The sequence below is a fragment of the Cajanus cajan genome, chromosome 6, assembly GCF_000230855.2.
Source record: "Cajanus cajan strain Asha chromosome 6, NIPB_CcT2T_4, whole genome shotgun sequence".
NCBI classification, from domain to species: Eukaryota; Viridiplantae; Streptophyta; class Magnoliopsida; order Fabales; family Fabaceae; genus Cajanus; species Cajanus cajan.
In genome coordinates this window covers 34034707-34053641 of record NC_138522.1, presented here as the reverse complement: position 1 = coordinate 34053641, position 18935 = coordinate 34034707, and the positions used below count along the sequence as shown (strand labels likewise).

The 18935-nt window shown below is 34.2% G+C and overlaps 2 protein-coding genes and 1 pseudogene across 3 annotated transcripts; all 3 read left to right on the top strand.

Moving 5' to 3' along the window:
• The first annotated feature begins 5720 nt into the window (after positions 1-5720).
• TTG1 (Transducin/WD40 repeat-like superfamily protein) lies at positions 5721-7265 on the top strand. Its single transcript, XM_020348207.3, has one exon. The coding sequence runs from the start codon at positions 5890-5892 to the stop codon at positions 6880-6882; it is 993 nt and encodes a 330-aa protein (XP_020203796.1). The 5' UTR covers positions 5721-5889; the 3' UTR covers positions 6883-7265.
• Positions 7266-7560: 295 nt separating this feature from the next.
• On the top strand, positions 7561-10419 carry LOC109789294 (two-component response regulator-like APRR5; annotated as a pseudogene). Its single transcript, XR_014434643.1, has 4 exons — positions 7561-8247; positions 8345-8683; positions 9177-9920; positions 10008-10419. The product of XR_014434643.1 is annotated as a two-component response regulator-like APRR5 (transcript).
• A 3799-nt stretch (positions 10420-14218) lies between these two features.
• Positions 14219-15194, top strand: LOC109789296 (Late embryogenesis abundant (LEA) hydroxyproline-rich glycoprotein family). The gene has a single exon (XM_020348208.3). It carries the CDS (start codon positions 14343-14345, stop codon positions 14973-14975), a length of 633 nt encoding a protein of 210 aa, XP_020203797.1. The 5' UTR covers positions 14219-14342; the 3' UTR covers positions 14976-15194.
• The last annotated feature ends 3741 nt before the right edge of the window (positions 15195-18935 follow it).

Here is an 18935-nt window from a genome sequence, read left to right as displayed (position 1 = left end):
CAGAGCTTAAAAACAATTCCTTTTCACATGCTAATATTAGAGTTCGGAGCCTTATCACCTGAATTTTACATTGCGTATTTGAAAATAATGGACTCGTAACTGCGTTCAAGAATTGAAGGTAGCAACAAAACATTTCCATTCTCTATTAAGTTTGTGGATGAAATTTGAGAAGAAATGTATGTAGACAGAATCCATACTTGAGAAATGGACAAATGGTAGTAGCCAAATCTATATACTCCAGTGGCATTCTGGAAATAATAATGGCAAAGATTGTCTAAAGTTTAAACAGGTCAGGTCCCCATCAACCCCCTTTCCGTGCTGGTACTTCCCAACAACCAAATTTGAAGATTGAACAATTCAGTTATTTCATTGGTTTCTCATGTTTGTTTGATTGTTGGAATCTGCACCCAATATAATATTCAAAGAACCAACATAATTACTCCGCTATGTAAAGCAAGTAATTTAGTTTCCTCTTTAAGTAGGTTCTTAAATTCAAATTTTGAATTGTTAATGTAACTTATGGAATATGTTGTTCTTATCGAAATATGACAAGAGTTCAAGCTCTTGAGCCTTCAAGTTTTTGTTAGGATTATTTATTTATCTGAAGAGATATTTATATTAAGATGAGAATTATAACTTTGTTATTTTTATCGATTCATTTCACACAACTTCATAATGATGAAATATTGATGATGAAATATTGACCTAACCTTTATTTCAGTAAAATCTATCTTTATATATCATTTTGTTACTTATCACTTTTTGTTATAACTTATTGGTTGTCACCAAATCTAGCAGAATCTATTTTTGTATATCATTTTATCACTTATCACTTTTTGTTATAACTTATTAGTTGTCACCAAATTCATGTATCATTGTTAGGGTTAAATTTTGTTTTTGATTATCATCCAAAAGGTCTTTCAATTAATGGAAGTATACATATATTTTATAAACTCTTATTTTTTCTATAATTTTATCGATGTAGGACTTTGTCTGTATCTCAAGAGTCTTCTCATATGGACAATATTTTGGGATCTATACTTCAATAAGATCTTCCCTCAAATATATTTTAATCTTGGTTAAAATGGGTGAATACTTGGAGAAAGAACTTTGATAATCAAATTAGCCTATTTGTCTATTCTACCAATTAGAATATATATTCATACCTTCTTTGTTCTTGATGATTGTCAAACCTCCTCGTAGTTCTCAATAATCATGTATAAGGTGGTTATACAGTTTTATGCTAGAGCACAAGGTGTTTGATGTATGCTTGGTACACATTATATACAAGTACATTTATAAGTTAGCTTATTCATTCATTTGGGATTGGCATGTTCAAACTTCTTTCAGGTTGACCTACTCGAGTTGTTTATTAGCTTGGTTAGTATAAGATGAATTTGTCCCTTTAATCGAGTTTATCCAACTTAATTCAAATTAGTTAAGATTTAAAATAATTTCTTGGTGTAAAAAATGCAATTAAGAAACCAACAAATTTAGGATATGTTTGGATCAAAGTTCAATTGAACCTAATCCACAATTGGATCAAACACACTTACTTGAGAGGGAAAGATGAAACTGAGTGTGGATACATGCATAATGAAACACTTCAAATTATTTCATTTTTATTTATTTTTTTTATTTCTCTTAAATCAAGTACTTCAAATTTTATTCTATTTTATATCTATTTTTCTCTTCTTTATTTTTTTCTCCTTTATTTCATGTCTATTTTTCAATCAAGGTTCAAACTCACTAATAGACCAATTCTTATATATCTTTCTATGCATTATTTTTGGTTTATTTGACTTTTATTAGTATCATATTGTGAATATTAGCTTTGATTTGTTAAAGTGAATCATTTTGGTCTTAGTTGTAAATTTTAGTTAATTTTCATAATTTTTTTTTCTTATTTTGACATTTTTTTTCTTGTGTAGGCCATATCTAGAGTTCTCGACATTGAATTTGGACGTTCTTGGTATTCCTAGAAAGATAAGAGAGAGTTCTACAACTTCTCTGTTAGAAGAAAATGCCAGTTCAAATGTTAAATGACCCAAAATTGTGTTTCAAAGTTACAATCCTACACAATATTTTCTTTTTCTTTTTAGATTGTAATGTTAGGATTTGTTTAATGATGTAACTAGTTGATTTAGTGAGTAGGGCCTTTAATTACTCATATTAGGCACATTAGTGTAGTCTATAAATAAGTGTAACACTTGCACACTTTACATTATATACCTTATTTTTCATATTTTAGAGTTGCTTCTCTTAGAAGTCTCTCAAAATTCTCTCTCTCTCTTGGATTTTTTCTCTTACTTACACGAATTGGATTGTTACAACATGATTATGATTCATGGCTAGTTCGTTAATCGATTTTAGGTTTCAAGAACTACGATAAAATTTGAGTTCTCGATCTTTTTATTGAACAAATTCTTTTTTTTTCTTAGGTTTTTCTTTTGTTTTTCATGATTATGAATTTCATTTTGGATTTAGAACAGAGATTGAAGATTAATTTTACATCTAAATTTAGATTTAGACTTAGATTTATACCTAAATTGTCTAATTCAATTATTCACTGTTCTTGAATTTTATTAAAATTGTGAGATTGTGCTTACATTTTATGTTTTGATGGAATTCATAGATCTATAAATTTTATTAAGTTCGTGTTGAATTACGTTGGTTGAAAATTCATATTTATTGTTGAATTATGAAAATTTTACTATATCGATTGAAACCTTGAATTGGTACTTCTCCGATTGAATTTCTGATTCTTAATTCTCTATTTTGTTGATTCAATACTGTGTTTAAATATTAAAATTTTCCTTGTTAATTGCGTGATAAAATACAAATTAAATGTGCTTGTGTCTTCATGAAGAATGACATAGAGTGTTTCTTGTATTGCAAATTTTTAAGAGAAATCTAGTTTACTTTTGATAGTGACTCAACATCGCTATCCCTCACAATGATAATGATTTTTATGTGAGAATTAGAAGTGTAAACTAATAGCAAGTTGTTGTGCATAGTTGTGCATGATTGTACATGAACATGACTCATATTCATAATGGGCATGTATATGTTGAAGTAGAGCAAATTGGGTTTGGATCGCCTATTTGTTGGATTACTAACTAATTGGGTTGGAGTGTTGGACTATGTCCTCAATGTTTATACATATTTGATGTAACCTTATTTATAATGATGAATAAGAGAAATACAACGATATACTTATATTTCTTATATGGTATTAGAGTTAGGTGAAGGTTCTGAGAATGATTGCCCAAAATGGCAGAGTAGGCTTTGAGATGATCTCAGGAGAAGGTAATTCCGGTTTAATTGGACTAACTACTTATCAATGGAAGATGCTAATTTTTTGAAAGGTTAACAAAGAAGTAGCAATTAGAAGATGACAAGTGAGAGCAACATCACTACATGGATATTGATACAAAGGCATCAAATCATATTACAGAAAGTTTGAAGTAATTGTGTGAAATTGCGAGAAATACTAGGGTACCTAATTGGATTATCAGAAGGACAACACATTACTACAACCACAACCAAGGAAGAATCAATAAACTTTGATGAGGGTTTAAAGCTGAAAAACATTATTTTTTTCCTAGTTTAAATTACAATTTAATTTTTATGTCACAATTAATTGACGAATCAAACATTATTGTTCAATTTACTAATAATTTATGCATGCACTATGAGGATGCTGATTGGAGTGAGTGAACAAAAGAATGGACTCTATTTTTTTTTGAGGGGTTCCAAGAGTGAAGTTGTGTAAGACTAATGGAATAAACTAACTTGATCTATGACATAGACATTTGGTACACCCCTCTTTGGTTCCTAATATTGGTTGTGGTAATAGTAGTGAATTGTTAAATAAAGTTTGTGATGTATGTCAATGAGCAAAACAAGCTAGAGACAAATTTCCTTTGAGTAATCATAAAGTTTTTCAAGTTTTTGAATTAATTCATTGTGATTTGTGGGAATTTTATAAAACTCCCTCTTCTTATGGTGCTTTGCATTTTTTGACAATAGTAAATGATTGTTCTCATGTTGTTTGGGCATTTTTGTTAGTTGACAAGAAAATAGTGTCAAGTATATTGATGGATTTTTGTGCTATGGTGAAAAAAATATAATAAACAAGTCAAAGTTATTCGAAGTGATAATAGGACGAAATTTATATGTATGAAAAATTATCCTCTTGAAAGTGACATTGTTTTTCAAACTTTATGTATTGGGACAACACAACAAAATGGAAGAGTAGAGAGGAAACACTAACATATCTTGAATGTGACATGAGTATTATGCTTGCAAAGGAATCTTCCCAATGATTTTTGGGGTGAGTGTGTATTAACTGCTACTTATTTAATTAATCACACTCCATCATCAATTTTTAAATGGAAAAACTCCATATGAAATCCTTTATGGGAAAATACCATTGTATGATCACTTGAAGGTGTTTGGCTTGTTGTGTTATGCACACAATCAAGGCAAGAAAATGGACAAATTTGCCAGTAGGCGTCATAAGTAAGTGTATATTTGTTGAGTATCCTTATGATAAGAAGGGTTGGAAATTATATGATCTTAAATCAAAGGAATATTTTGTGTCACAAGATGTTAACTTTTTTGAAATAGAATGTCCGTTTGCCCAATAAATATCTATGCTTGGAGAGAACTTCGATACAAACATTATTCATAAAAGAGTTGAGGAAGAGAATCATGAAGAAATTGAAAGTTCAAGTAATAACCTAGGTAGAGACATGGCAAAAAAAGAAAAAGATATGAGGTATGAAGTAAAAGGGGCACATACGATGAAGGTGAACAAAGAGAGACAAAAATTGAAGCACTAGGTGATGGTGATGTACTACGAGATGTGAGTAGTCATGATGGGCAGTGTAATAATGACCAACTTGGATGGAGGCACAGAGAAAAGTTTTTGTCAGTTTGTTTACGTGATTATGTGACTAATATCCTTCAAAAATTAAGTCATTCCACGAGTTCATCCTCTTCAATGCATAATCCAAGAGCACCCTATCTTATAGAAAATTATGTGAATTGTGATAAATTTTCTTTGCGACATAGAAATTTCTTGCAACTATTACAGTAGAATGAAAACCAATGTCTTTTCTTGAAGTTGTAAAGGATGATAGGTGGAGAGATGCTATACAATGCTTTTCCTTCGTGGGGAACTTGAAGAGGAAGTTTTCATGAAGCTACTTTCGAGCTTCAAAGTATAACAACCAAGTATGGTGTGTAAGTTTTATAATCATTCTATGGTTTGAAACAAATCCTAAGATGTTGATTTGTCAAGCTCTATATTGCATCGAAAGAATATGATTTTCAACCATGCAATAGAAGAAGACACAAATAACAATTCTTATTTATGTTGATGATTTAATAATTTTTAGAAATAATAAAACTATCATCCAACCTTTCAAATCATATTTAAATAAGTGTTTCTACGTAAAAGATTTAAGAGGCTTAAAGTATATTTTAGGAATTGAGGTTGGAAGAACATAAACTATTAAATAGAAAAAATTTCATAAAATAAAATAAACGAATTAAAAATGAATGACGTAACCTTATTTCTAATTACGAATAAGAGAAAGAGATTGATATAGTTATATCGTTTTACATAAAATGTGTAAAGAAGGGTGTTACTGTTACCTTTTAGCGAAGTAAAAGTGAAAGTGGCGTGGAGGTCTAGGTTCTTTCGCGTTGTCTCGTCAATTCTGGTACGCCACAACACGCCCAAATCTAACGCCCCTCACGTGAGACTTTTTCCGAACTAAAACTTACCACGTTCCACTTTCTTCCACACACTGTATATATCTCATCGTCATAGTCATAGTCATCGTCATCGTCATCTGGCATTGACCCAGCAAACAGAAGATGGAGCAGTCGACCCAGGAATCCCACCTCGGATCGGAGAACTGGGTAACCTACGAGTCCCCGTACCCAATCTACGGCATGGCGTTCTCCCCGACACACCCCCACCGCATGGCCCTGGGAAGCTTCATAGAGGAGTACACAAACAGAGTGGACATCCTCAGCTTCCACGCGGAAACCCTCTCCCTAACGCCCCACCCGGGCCTCTCCTTCGACCACCCCTACCCGCCCACCAAGCTCATGTTCCACCCCTCCTCGCCGGACCTCCTCGCCACCTCCGGCGACTTCCTCCGCCTCTGGGAGCTCCGCGAGGCCTCCGTGGACGCCCTCTCGCTCTTCAACAACTCCAAGAGCAGCGAGTACTGCGCCCCCCTCACCTCCTTCGACTGGAACCACCTGGACCCCAACCGCATCGCCACCTCCAGCATCGACACCACCTGCACCATCTGGGACATCCAGCGCTCCCTCGTCGAGACCCAGCTCATCGCCCACGACAAGGAGGTCTACGACATCGCCTGGGGCGAGGCCCGCGTCTTCGCCTCCGTCTCCGCCGACGGCTCCGTCCGCATCTTCGACCTCCGCGACAAGGAGCACTCCACCATCATCTACGAGAGCCCCCACCCCGACACCCCTTTGCTCCGTTTGGCTTGGAACAAACAGGACCTTCGCTACATGGCCACCATCCTCATGGATAGTAATAAAGTTGTCATCTTGGACATTCGCTCCCCCACCACCCCCGTCGCCCAGTTGGATAGGCATCGTGGCTGCGTCAACGCCATTGCTTGGGCCCCTCATAGCTCCACCCATATTTGTTCCGCTGGAGATGACTCTCAGGCTCTCATTTGGGAATTGCCCACTTTGGCTTCTCCTTCTGGGATTGATCCCTTGTGCATGTACTCTGCTGCCTCTGAAATTAACCAGTTGCAGTGGTCTGCCACCCACCCTGATTGGATCGCCATTGCTTTTGCCAACAAGATGCAGCTTTTGAAAGTTTGAGCTCACCACGTTCAATCGTTCATAGACAGGACTCGCTTCTCACTTGTTCTTTTTCCCTACTCTGTTTCGGCTAATTAGTTAGTGTTATATATTCTGTTTTGTAATTGCCCTCACCTTTTACTTGTAGTGAAATCGGTCTTCAACGTGTATTTCACCCACTAATGCAATTGTCTGGAAATCTGTTGTGAAGTGAGACTTCCATGTTTATGATGTGGAAGCCTTAGTTATTAGCTTCTTAGTAAAAGTAAAGAAAAATCACAACTGGGATTTGGAACCAAACACGTGCTTGGTCTTCAATTTGCTGGCTTCCCGGCCAGATGATAGTTGTAAAATGTTGTTCAATGTATGTCTTTATGATTTATTGCTATTAATTATTCATCCAATCCATTCCAGTCCTTGGTTTTGTATTAATCTCAATTCTGAACTCTGAGAAAATGGAATTCCTATTACGCGGTTTGTAAATTGCGTTTGGGATTAGATATTCTGCTCCGGTTTTATGTTTTCTCCTTTTCCTTTTGTTTTCACTTCCTCTACTACACTATGTGGTTTTGGCCTTCTGCTATTACGTGGCTTGTCTCTGCTGAAAACAATGCTGCTAGTAATGGTTCAAATGGTGATTATGCTTGCATTCAGAGGAATAAGGAATTAATTGAGAAAGGAAGTGATGCACAGGTTAGTTTTCCAGAACTAGAAATTCTTATATTTTTATATTATTCTGTTATTTGAAGACATTTGTAGCGAAGAAAATTAGCAATCAAGTAGATTTGTATGATCTAATTATCGTTGTATTTCTTTTTGCTGGTTAATTCATTGTGAATGAGAAGTTCTTTTAGGACGCGAGGATAATATGATACTACATTCATTACAGTATCCAGTGTTGACTCTTTTTCATGCTAATCTCTGTTGGGGTTGGAAATTCTATCATATCTATCTGAAATTGACCACAAGTTATTCTTATCTAAATTTTCTTTTCAATTTCTTTGGAGCACTACTGAATCTTACCTACCTTTTGGTATAACAGCAGGCTCCACAATGTATGTAGTCGTTGTACTTCAAATGCATAATGTTTTCCTGTAGATATTTATGTACTTTTATAAGCCTCTTATAGTTAAAAAGAAATTTGCTTTCAGTTTGCTTTGGCTAGGTGAAATTTTCATATAGACACTGCATGTTTGCTTTCTGAAGCAGAGCTCTTGTACAAAGCCTGGCTTGGAAGCTGAGAGTGACCCTGTCGATAACATGCAGGAATTTTCTCCACTGAAATATGAGGAAGAAGCACATCCAAGTGGAGCAGAGACACAAGAGGTTTTGAAACATGCATTCATTTTGGCCAGACATTGATGATGCATGGCAGTCATGCTGGAGGCAAGATTCTGCCACTTTACTGCAATAATCCATGGCTATAAACAGTTACTTGAGTAGGAAGAGTATCTAAAATTTAACCAAACTTGTATTTTTTTAGGATAAACTGTGTGTCTGCAAAAATGGTGAGGCAAGCACAACTGATGACAAGGATGCTGATCCAGAGCATTTTGGGAATGCTAGCAATATCAATGGTGAGGCTCATGACAATACCTATGTTCAAATTAACTCTTCAAAAGGAAGCTGTTGACTTGATTTCAACATGTCATACCCATCCAAACACCACCCAAAAGAATGCCACAGTTAATTTCATAGGCAACTTTGACTTTTCTCCTCAATTGGATATTTCTCTGAGAAGATCTTGTCCCAGCAGCTTTGAGAATGAACTCACTGAAGAAAGACATACCCTGATGCAATCTAATGCTTCAGCTTTCAAGAGGTAACTGCCAAAATCCCTTGTTTTTCTTATTTTAAATTTTTATGAAGTTGCATCTAGTTCTCATTAGCCGGTAGAAATCAGCTGGTTGCTTGTATATGTCGGTACACCTTCCTTATTTAATTACTTTACTATAAAGGAGTTCAAGGAATGTAACACTCCTTAAACAAACTAGCAGGTGTGGAAATAACAAATCTCCTGCCTAAATTATGGAGTAGCAGCTTGAGTTTTGTTAAAATTACCTACTGAAATATAATAAAAGATGGTGATGATTTTGAGAAATTTTAATTTTTAAAAATTGATATAATTTTCAGAACTATAAAAACATTTTAAGTTTTGATAACTAAATTTTACACTAGTGAGATTTGTTTCTTCTTTAGGATGGGGGAAGAAGCTAACAAGTTTATAAATTTTGTCACGTGGCCTCTAAAATTTTCACTGCACTGTTGAATTTCTATATGCTTATCTTTGAAATGGTTGTAGTTAATACTAACAGACAATTGCAAGCCACAACGCCTACAGTGTTAATCAACTTCTCTGATCAACAAAGAGAACCAAGAACAAATGGTGAGAAATGCATCTCACATGTCGCTACTGGCTGCAATTCAGATAGTTTCACACTTAGTATGCAAAAATGTATCATGGCTACAGCTACAGTCTAATCAAAAGAATCTGAACTCAGGACCACAGAGTCCCAGCAAAGGCATTCTCTCCCAATTCAAGTAAAGGATGTAAGGTTCAATGATCTATGCACAACCTATGGTTCTGTACTTCCTTAAATGGTCCCCCCGCAATGCCAAATCCAAGTTCAGTTGTGCTCCTTGTCCTTGAACCAAACTTCCAAGTAAATGCATTTTACCAGTCAAATATGAATGAGAGTAGTTCAGAGCATCTTTTGGAACCTAGCGGTCCAAATAGAAACAACCCCCATAACCACAGGGTTTACACACAGGAACAAAAATCAGAACATGCAGAGAATGGAGGACATATCTCTCATACAACTGATCAAAGAGTGTCAAGTAGCTTCTGTAATGGAAATGCAAGCCATCTTAACAGCATCGGTTATGGAAGCAACTGTGGAGGTAGCAGCAATATTGAACAAGTTACCACTGTCATGGCAGCTTCAGAGGCCAAGAATGAATACCTCACAAACAACGAAAACTCTCGTCCATCTATCCAAAGAGAAGCAGCTCTAAACAAATTACGCTTGTAAAGGAAAGAGAGATGCTATGAGAAGAAGGTTCACCACTATAACCATTACATTGTATTATAGAATGATTATCATTGTTTCAAATAGATGCTAACTTTTTCTTATACTTTTTAATAGGTTCGATATGAGAGCAGCGTCACAGTGTGAAAGGACAAAATTGTTCATCAAGTGCTTCCGGATTCTCTTGTTGCTGAAAAAGATGGAAAGGAATATGATCATTCACAGATTTCTGACTCGCTGGAGAGGAAAGCATGAATTGTTGGCATTTAGTTGCTTCCGTATTTTGTTTTCCTGAATTCTTGAATACTAGAAGCATTTTTCTCATTTTCCCTTTCTGTAGATCGTTACGATCTACAATGTACCGAATGTACTATATCATTGTAATTTTATACAGTTTTAGAGAGATCTTTGTGCTTTATTATTTATTTATTATTAAGTTGTTTACTTACAAGTTACAACTTACAATGACTCACTAATTGATCATGTAATAGCTTCTTGCATTTTATGATGACTCCCAGTTAACTTGTTACATTTTGTTCAAAAAAAACACTTGCACCTTTCTCTTTAAAAAAAATCGGTTTACACCTTTAAGGTAGTTGCAGGTTTAGCAAGCAAGCTTTTCTTAAAAGAGGCACTTGAAAAGAGTTTCGAAAGTGATTCCCGTCCCACCTCCACTACCCATATTCCGTCCCCACAAAAGGAGAATTGCAAAATGGAAAAAGAAGTAAGATTGATTTCCATTGGTAGCTGCATGATATCAGGACGCCATCTGCCTTTTTAAGGCTTTGCCAAGTTATTTAGAAGTCTGTGACCAACTTTTTAATGTAATTCAGTACAATTGTTTATTTATGTTTTAAGAATACATTTTCTTTCCTTTACAATTTTAATGCCAGTGAGAGTTAATTATGGCCACTATTATTAATGTTAAGATTTTAAAAGAGCTAAACTGAATTTTTAAGTATTCTTATTATTAAGGTTTAAATTGATAATAAAGGTTTAAATTCTTTGTATCGAGAATTATTGAGAGAAAAAAAGTATCACTATAAAATTCGTTTAGATTAAAATGCATTTTAAGTATAACACATTCATTTGTCAGAGAAAGTGTATTTTCTTAAATTAGATGGAGGGAGTGTAATTTAATCATATATTATTTTAAAAGCAGTTCGTTTAAAGAAAATAAAAGTATATTTTTTAATTTCTTTTTTCCTCAAAGTTATCCCAACACACTATCAATGGATACAAATAAGTAAAACAAAGGGCAGAGCTTAAAAACAATTTCTCTGTACATGCTAATATCAGAGTTCGGATCCTTATCGCCTGAAATTTTTGAATTGCGTAGTTGAAAATTATGGACTCGTACTGGCGTTCAAGAATTGAATGTAGCAATAAAGCATTTCCATTCTCTATTAAGTTTGTGGATAAAATTTGAGAAGAAATGTATGTAGACAGAATACATGCTTGAGAAATGGACAAATGGTAGTAGCCAAAGCTACATACTCCACAGGGGACCCTTTGGCATTCTGGAAATAATAGTGCCAAAGGTTGTCTAAAGTTTAAACACGTCAGTCCCCCCACCTTGCTTGTACTTCCCAACTACCAAATTTGAAGATGATTCACTTTTCTTAATGCTTGAACAATATAATTATACTATTTGATTGGTTTATCAGTTTTTTTTGTTATTGCTGGGATCTGCACCTGATATATTTATACAGTTATTCAAAGAACCAACATAATCACTAAGCTATGTTAAGCAAGTGATTCAGTTCTCTCTTAAGTATGGTCTCAAATCCAAATTTTGAATTGACAACGCAAGTTATGCGACAAATTTGTCCCTTTTATCCAACTTAATTCAAATTAGTCAAGATCCAAAATGATTGCTTGGTGCAGAAAATGAAACTAAAGAAGAAAGAAACCAACAAAGTTGTATTTTATCTCCCATTAAAACTAAGCAAAATACTGTTCGCCCCTTAAGTAATCTGCACATAATAGGAGTCTTTATGGTCCATGAGAAAAGACAACCAAAAAAAAAATAATGAGAAACAAAGCAGAGAAGAGGAGAAACCACTAGGTCATGGGGTCATCAACTTCTCTTGATTGAAGGGACGAATACTCAATAATATGAAAAAGGAACTTATAATGTCAAACGTCTCTGCCACGGGTGGCATCTAAATTAACTCCTAACTAGAAGGGTCCTTACATGGGTAAATGACAGAAAATTAAAGCAATAAAATGGTCCACCATCACCATGTATGATGGAACTTCACTTGGTAATCCTTTAATTTATTATTTTTTATTCGGTTAATCAACTACCTAGAAGGTTATCAAGACTTTGAAGACTATTCATATCAATCAAACCAAGGAAAATCACATTTACGGCCACGAAATCATCACTAGACAATAGTTCCCGGGGAATAAATGTTCCCTCCTTTTTCTTTTTGTTTTATTAATGAAATGAACAGAAGAATTAGAATTATGAACCCATAAACACAAAATCTCAGTAGTTTTCTGAATAACACATGACATTATGCGGCTAGGATGTAAACGCCACTAGGCCATTTAATTTGTGCCATATCTTCAATTTTGAACAAAGGCTATTTAGGCTATTTCCTCTACGGCTCTTTTAGAAAAAGCGTTGCTTTTTTCCTTTCTTTCCTAATCACCCATTATTGCTTAAAGACTTATCCCGTATCCTCTTCCTTCAATCATCGTGCCAATATATCATATTGTATATACCATATACTATCATTTATATTTGCAATTCCCAAAATATCGTTATCTTAGGTATCCAATATACATGATACTGGAGATGAGATGACCAGGGGTCCACTGTGTGCCACGTGTCTCACTTCTGTGATTACATCTGGAAATCACCACCAGTGACGTGCACTTCATGCGGCTATTTTTGGCTTCGCCTTATCATACTAAATTGTTATTATTGTTGCTTGTTCCATGGTCTTGTAATTACTACAAAAACTTTTCAATGTCTAACAAAGGAAGCAATACAAAAGGCAACATATACTTGGTTTACTTGCAAGTTTTGATTGGTAATGTTCATGGAGAATTACAACACTTTTAATTTAGTGCTAATTCAACTATCACCATTTTATTGAATACTTGAAAGTTATCAAAAATATCAAAGCTCATATGCATTACTAGTAGGTTGGGTGTTCAATTCAATTTACACTTTTATTTTTCCTTTTCTGGCTCTGAATAGATCTTTTCAGAAAGTATGCTACCACTGCGGACCCAATTGCGCCAAAAAGAAGATGTTGGATTGGGGACAGTTATTGCCACAAATTTGGTTCTTAGTGTTGTATGGCAGTCTCAATCATCTCATTACATAAAAGTGCGAAAACGACCAAAGCGTACTGTGAAAACAACCGTAAATACCTATTAACACAACTAGGTTACCTTATAGCCTTTCTACGGTAAATGTGCCAACTTCTGCTGCTCTTCTTAACCTTTGAACTATGAACGTGCAAATTTTGTTTTAGAGGAAAAGGCTAGAGCTTGCGTTGTACCAATGAAACTTCGCTCGTTAATTCCTTGCAAAAGATTTTGATTAAGAAAATAGTCAAAAGTGATGGAGAATGATGCAGTGTCGTTCGACCAGGTGCACCAAATTACACGTTCAAAACTGGTTTATTCTATGCGTCCCAAAGTGCGTACATGTTCATGGGACGTTTTCCTCATCTTTTATGTGTTTTATTATTTGCATGTATTTTTCACTAAGTATATATATATACATACATACTAACTCCAAGCGTGTGATTTAGTAGTAGAGGTTGATCCACGTTTAAGGTCAGGAATTCAAATCCTGTCTATGCAACCGCCTTAAATCTTAAGGTCAGTTATCCCACCTTTAGAATATGCGTTTTTCACTTTTTTCTAGTAGTATTACAAAAAGAAGAGTAAATAATATTATACGAATTGATGTACAAAAAACTATATCTAAATAAATTCTTTTATAAAGATGGTGAGTAAGTGTAAAGTTATGTTATTTTCCAGCAAAGTTAACGGTTGAATTTACCCATACTAATAAGACGCGTGTGCGTCTGTGTTTGTCATGCTAGGATTTCCCCAATTATCAAGCAATTTTCCGGAAGTTTACCACTTTACTATTATACACTAATCATCTTAAATCCGTGTTTTTAAAATCTATTCTCATCGGTATTAGAATAATATTCAAACAAAATCAAGTCTCATAAACATAAATTAACTTTTAATTATCAACTATAAAATATTATGTGAAACAAATTTAAACAGGAAAAAAATTATACATTAATCCCCCACAAAGGGAAGCCTAATGCTACCAGTCAAGAGCATGGTGTACCCGGCATAATAATTGTTGCTTTTTGCTCTCTTATAAACCCTTCCCTCTCTTCCTTAATGTTGTAAACATCTTTCCTTTCAAGTTTCAACTCTCTCTCTTTCTATCTCTCTCACACACAAATGTCTCAAATCACAATAACCTCTCCAAAACATTGTGCTGCAAAACAAGGACTCAAAAACACGAAAAACTACAAGAAGCTCTACTTGACTTTCTCAGCATTTTTCACCTCAGTCCTATTACTAATACTTCTTATCTGGCTCATCCTCCACCCAGCCAAGCCTCAATTCTCCCTCAAAGAAGTTGATATCTACCAGCTGAACCTCTCAGGACCCAACCTCAACTCCTCCATCCAACTCACCCTCCTCTCCAAGAATCCAAACCAAAAAGTTGGCATTTACTTTGATGAGATTCAAGTCTATGCAACCTACAAGGGGCAGCAAATAACTGGTGACACCCCTGTGCCTCCCTTCTACCAAGGCCAAGAGGAGAGTAATCTCATAACAGCCTCTTTGGTGGGAAATGGGTTACCTGTGGCTCCCTCTTTTGGCTATGAACTTGGTCGTGATCAAACTGTTGGAAGACTAGTTTTGAATCTCAAAGCCAATGGAAAGCTTCGTTGGAAGGTGGGAACATGGGTCTCTGGACGTTACAGGTTCACTGTTAATTGTGTTTCTGTCAGTGCCTTTGGACCCTCTATTCCTGCAGGCCCTCTCACTTCAAAGCAAGGGGCTCAGTGTTCTACCACAATTTAAACTTAGCATGATCTTGCTAACATTGAAAGATAATCTATTACTGAGTTCTTCAAGTTCTCTTGTTTGCAGATTTTGGTTGGCTTTGTATTGAAACGTGTTTTAGTGATTTGTAAATAAAATATATGTGAATGATAGGACAAAAAGTTACACTTTGTGAGTGAAAAATGAAAAGAGGATGTTTATTAGATGGTTAATCTTATCTCTTTGCTTTTGGTTTCATTCTCTTTCTTTTTCTTCTCTCCCACTATCTATTGAAATTTGTTTTGCTCGGCACGTGATGATGGTAGAAGTGAAAATGATTGTTGGATTTCATGGTATCTCTCTAGTGGCTTTTGGGAGTGGATACATGAGTAGATATGGTAACCTTTGTTTCTTTGGTTATTTTGTGGATGCGAAGTAAAAACACTTTGATTGAAGAATCCGTAGACGAGATTCGGAGAAGAGAGATAGTGAAAGAAAAGAGAGGAAACTGTTAGCTTTCTTTCGAGAATCTGCAGATTTTACATGTCAATTTCTTGCCTTTAAGAATCATATTGGTATACTTTAACCAAACTTTTGGTAACCATGAATTAGCTTCCATTTTTCTGTCTTTTTTGGACAGTATTCAGAGATTATATTGTCCATATGAATGTCTCAAACGAATATACCAGGGAATGCTAACTGTGGGATTATTCATTGTTCAACACTTTCTCTTTTCATTTTTAGCGTTTTGTCACGCATTGATTACTAAGAGCTACTCTCTCATCTGAGACTATGCTAGCATATTCGGATTTCTTAGTAACAACTTACATGCATATGCTGAAGCTGCCAATTGAAAAACTTGTACTTAATTAATCCTCTCAGATTGTCCCATTAAAACTACTAATTATATAGTCAAAAGGTTTGAGTGGTTGCTGTTGGGTATTTTATTTATTAAGTATTTAAACAAAGACACCACGTTTATTAAATTAGGAGTTTTGGAAACCAAAACCTTCATTTGTGAAGAATCTTGACTTGTGTTGTGTTCTATTAAATTTACTTAGTGAAACCCTATGTACGGTAACAACGCATTACTTCCTTTTGTTGTAAAAATATTATTCTTCCTTCCCTTCTTCCAGGCAAGCTATTTTTCTCACTTGCTCCTAACTTTTTATCCCTCCCCTCTTCTTCTTTCACTTCATCTCAGAGATTGAGTTAACAACATTTATATCTCTGCCTTTTTGTTATTTATGTGCATCTTAAAAAAGTGTTCTATTTTGAGAAGCTTCTACAAACTACAAATTAATAATATTATAAAGGAAATAAGTCTTTGAAAACTGCATTACGCTTCTACTATTTGGAATACGTTTGTTACTGAAAGCTAATGACTTGCCGAACATATATATGCGTAAAGCGTATACCTACAAACAAAAGTTAAAACAGCTAGTTTGGTAATTAGTTTTAACCTCAAATAGTCTCTCTTGTCACATTACTCTTCTAATATAAAATTATAGTGGCTCAAATATTGTAAAGTCAGATAACTTTTTCAGTATTATAAAACCCAAAATCTCTACCTACCGGTCCCTACAATTGGAACTGATCTTAACCTGAAAATGGGATAAACAAAGAAACTTGAGAATAGCAAGCACTTCCACCCACCATTCCCATTCTCAAGTCGCAAAAGATGCTAGTCTTCATTCTTCAAAGTGAGGAAGCCCTCTTCCACATTGAGTAGAATTGTAGAAAGTAGAAACAAACATTATGGCAAAGACTTGTCCCACTTAGGATCTTTGTTAAACAAAGTCAGCCAACACGGGAACCTAACCCAACAGAAATTCTTTATAGAAAGTAACTTTAAACTCGTCTACCTTGGGAAATTATAATGTCTTCAAGTAAAATTATTTAGGCCATAAATGTGACACAATGTATTCCCATTATTGGTTGAGAGGAAAGAAAAAATAAAATAAGATTTGAATTTAAAGAGAGAGAGAGAGAGAATAGAATTTTTTATTTTATTTTATTTTCTATTCAATCAAACAAAAGAATATATGTATCCATATTTTTTGTCTTTTTAAAGATTTTTTTAACATCTTATCTTTTTTAATTTATTATTTTATTTCTCTTTCTAAATTAAATTTCAATTTTAAAAATAAATTATTAAAATTATCTTGTATTATTATGTAAAATTATTTATCACAAATCTTAAATATAATTTGTGTTAAAAGTTATTTATTTATTATAAATTTTAGTTACATAAAATAAATATTTATCTTATTTATTACACAAGTTAAAATAGTGTATACATATATATATATTAAATTAAATGAACACTAATATAGTTCCCCCCCTTGATTTAACGGTAGAGAGGAATTGGATAAAATTAATTTTTAAAATTCTGATAAATTTTTTATTAGAACAATTTTTTTGGGGAAGTATGAAAATTGTTCTTTTAACTAAATGTTACTTGTAAATGAGACTAAAACTTGTATCAAACTTTACTTAACAAAGTGTAGCTTGACGTTGAGGCAAGAAGTGACCCAATAATTGCTTGTTGATTTCTCTGTTAAGGACCAGCAATTTGGAAATTAGTTTGAAAAAATCATGTGAAATGCTTTTTATGGACCTGAAAGTCGCTTCCAAATGTTAGGCAACGCGTTGGTTTCTGCTTAACCCCCAAAATTCAACTGTGTTTGCTTCAATACCGTCTACTTTTTGAAGGCATCCCAACAAAAATGTCAAAAAAGTTTGCATATATTACAGATTGCTTCTACCATCTCCAACTCCAAAACCCCTCCTACTCTTCCATTATTATTAGTAGGGTAGTGGTCAATCACAATTTCAGAAGCAGACCTGTTTTATTTTATATGTCAAACTCCAAAGCAGACTTAATGGCTAAGCACAGGGCACCACCAGGGATGGTAATGGGACGGGTCGGGTACGGGTTTTATGATACCCGTCCCCGTCCCTGCAATTCAAATTCATTCACTTGTTGAGTATATAATTTTTGTCTCTATCCTTGTCCCCGTCGGATATTGGATATACTCGTATCCGGTACCCGTACTTATAAATTTTTTCTTTCAAAAAAAATACACAATATTTTAAAATTATTTTTCCATTATATTATAATTATAACTAAATTGTTTCTCTATCTCATATTTTAATCAAAAGATTTCTTAATAATTAAATAACTATAAATATTAATAAATAATTATACATAATAAAATATTAAAATTTTTAATATAATTAAATTAGGAGTGGGTACGAGTACGGATACGGGACGGATATCCCTCATCAAAGTCGGGACAGGTTCGAATATTACTATTTGCCATCTCTAGCACAGCCTCTTTTAATATAAATGATACTAGTTTTAATTTCTGATGCAATATTATTAAGAAGAAAAAAAACTGGAACTAATATGTGTTATTAACCGAACTCCAAACATTTTTTTCTTATTGCAGAAGACTTGAACACCTTGTTTAAAGGAAATCAAACTCCTCTAGCTTGAACTAATGTGTTATTAACCGAGTCTTTCATTTTCTAAACTTTTATGCCCACGGAATTAAATTTCTTTATTAATTAATTATTACGTGTTCCCAACTACATAATACACCTTAATTGTTCCTGTAAGGTGTGGGCTAATGTTCCAAAATGTTCCCAAATTGAATCCCATATGTGGATTGGGTAATTTGGATCGAAAATGTGCTCAGACCATTAACTAGTTTGGCCCAAACCATTCTTATGATTGGCTTACGCCTTACGAGCTGGTCTTCAACAAAGTGTTATTAAACACTACTTACAAGTTGATGTTATATCGAGAACTGCATATGGAGAAACGATAACTATTTTTATTCCATAACATTAGATATTAGTATGCTTGATTCATGCTCATTTTTTTAACTCAAAATATTTTCCGATTGAAATCAAGGATTAATCTCGAGAAGTATTAAAATTCATTCAAGAGACAAATACTTTAGCATATACTTTAACCCAGGGATTAACCCT